This window comes from Bombina bombina, chromosome 6 (assembly GCF_027579735.1).
Source record: "Bombina bombina isolate aBomBom1 chromosome 6, aBomBom1.pri, whole genome shotgun sequence".
NCBI lineage: Eukaryota > Metazoa > Chordata > Amphibia > Anura > Bombinatoridae > Bombina > Bombina bombina.
The window spans coordinates 165968190-165970629 of NC_069504.1; the positions used below are offsets into that span (position 1 = coordinate 165968190).

Below are 2440 nucleotides of genomic sequence, written 5' to 3' on the forward strand. Positions count from 1 at the left end.
TATCATTGCCAGAAAATTGGAACAAGTGAATTATATGGAGAAACATTAGTCCCAGATGTATCTACTCCTGATGCAAAAAACTGGGATATTTTTATTTCTGAATTTCAAGTAAGTATATGATTTCAGTACACATATAAACGGTGTTATCCTGGAAACTAGATTTTAAACTGTTTATATAAATATAAAGCACAGGTGGGGATATCTCCCATATTGCATAAGGGACATTACAGGGTTTTTTTTGCCAATCACCACATTTCAGAAGTGATTAAACCTGTTAATAGTGTTAAATAAAAAACTGCAAAACAATGACATTTTTGTTATTTTGCTGTAGCCATTTATTAAGGACATTAACTCCTTGAAATCATGACACCACCTTATTGTCATCCACATTACGATTGAAATACAGACCATAGCCTGCTCCCTTTCTGGGTCACTGCCGATCCCAGTTTTAAATTTCTTCTCTACTCAATCAATGGCCTGTAGTCTTAAAAGGTCTAGCAGAAGCCTATGGGGCAAATGTGATGTCACAATGCTGTGAGTAGCTTTTTTAGATTGATTGAGCAACATCTAAAAATGTCTCTTACATGTGGTGCTATGAAAAATTTAGTCAGTGCTACAGCCCACATGACTTAAAGGTTCTTCTTAAAGAGAACAATATTTATAGAGAGATTTTAAAATGCTAAAAAAGAAAAAAAGAAAGGTGTCACATAGCATATCAATGAATCACTGGTTACATTCATAAATTGAAATGAGCATATACTTACAAGCATAAAACAATATTACATAAGATGCCTTTTCCTTAGTAGTTCTAAGAGAAAAATAATATAGTATGAAAGGAATAACATAGCTTGTGGGATGTGTGTTTCTCTCTGGAATAGAAGTTTGGCAGTTTTAATCTAGCTAAATAATATACTGTATCTAGTGCACTTTTAAATGGGAAGGTTATGTAGTGTAATAGAATATCACCCAACATTTGTGGCTAGGTATTAGGGACTTGTGAGGTTGAATGGGGCTGTTGCTGTTCGTTAGGTGGAATCATGTTAGATGGGGGATGTGTGAAAGGTGGATAGTGGGTGGGATTATGAGCATGCCTTGCAATTGGTTGGTGTGTCTGGTGGTTTGTGGCCGTGTCTGTGTGGTCTATTGGCAGAGCTAAGGAAAATCTGTAAATAGGGACTTATTGCTTTCTCAGAGGGACAGCAAGACAGAGCTCAGAGTTACGGACTGTCCCTCTCAAATAGGGTCAGTTAGGAAGTCTGCAGTGGTTATGTTGCATTCAATTGTCAGAATTCCAACAATTTTTTTTCCTTCTATTATTATACCATTAAAGGTGTAAACAAATGCCAAATCAGCTCATTAGATGGTGTTGTTTGGAAATACTTTGTTTTCATGTACTTTTAAAAACAAAAAAACTTCTAGAATTAATAGTTGTCATTTTTATTACAGATACAAGGATTCAATATTAAGGACGGCATCTTTTCTTATGCCAGTGACTGCACTGGCTTTTTTTCTGCTGGAATATGGATGGGTCTTGTATCCTCATTAGTTTTATTATGGATCCTGGCATATGGAGTTTTCATGATTATGCAACTAACAACAAATGATAAATTTGATGATCCAAAAGGTCCAGCCTTATCTGTTCCTCAAACAGAATAATATCTCTACTGAAGTTGCACTGCCACATAGTATAGAACTGTAGTTACAGCTGTTTTAGGCTAAAGCATCTAAAAACAATGTCCAAGCATTACTTATTGGGAAAAAAAGACAAGTGTTTAGTTCTCACAGGGTTCTTTTTAATGTGTAAAAATGTTAAATAATTAATATAATTTTTATAGCATGATATTTAATTTAAAAAAGTGGATGGAAACTGGGAATGTCATGACTAGTTTGGTTTCATTTACTGATCCTACTAATTTAGTGGCGATTTTTTGAAAAAAAATGAACCTTACTATTTAGTTGTTATCTGTGGCTTTTTATAAATTGTAATAATGTTTTTTTTTTTTTCCCATAAGAAAACATTGTTTCCTATGATTTTTATTTGAAACCCTATTTGTTGTAAACTTATCAAAAGTGTAATCGGATTTATTCTTTAAGAAATATTGTAAGTGAATAAACTTAATAAACTCATAGAAAAGAGCCAAGTACTAATATTATTTTGATTATTCACAAAATCACTTTTTATACGCATACTGACACACACACACAAACGTACAAAAAAGCGTTTGTATGTGTGTGTGTATTGCACCCATGTTGTAAATCGCCACAGAGCAAGCTAACAGGTTATTAAGCTGGTGTTCATTCCTGAGAGTGTGCTTCTCTTTCTTTATATATTTAGTCTCACTAAGGGGGAAACCAGACGTGGACTCATTGCCCAATGTGCTTAGAAGAATATAGCCAAAACGATCTTCTGGGGTTGCCACGTTGCTTGTTTAGAGAGGGA

General features: G+C 34.2%; 1 protein-coding gene across 1 annotated transcript in view; it reads left to right on the forward strand.

Moving 5' to 3' along the window:
* LOC128664991 (V-type proton ATPase subunit S1-like) overlaps window positions 1-2136 on the forward strand; it is a 97151-nt gene extending 95015 nt beyond the window's left edge. Inside the window, exons 9-10 of the mRNA XM_053719768.1 lie at window positions 1-108; window positions 1447-2136. The exon at window positions 1-108 is cut by the window's left edge and continues 133 nt beyond it. Coding sequence (XP_053575743.1) covers window positions 1-108; window positions 1447-1656 — 318 coding nt within the window. The 3' untranslated portion in view covers window positions 1657-2136. The remainder of the gene's footprint in view (window positions 109-1446) is intronic.
* The last annotated feature ends 304 nt before the right edge of the window (window positions 2137-2440 follow it).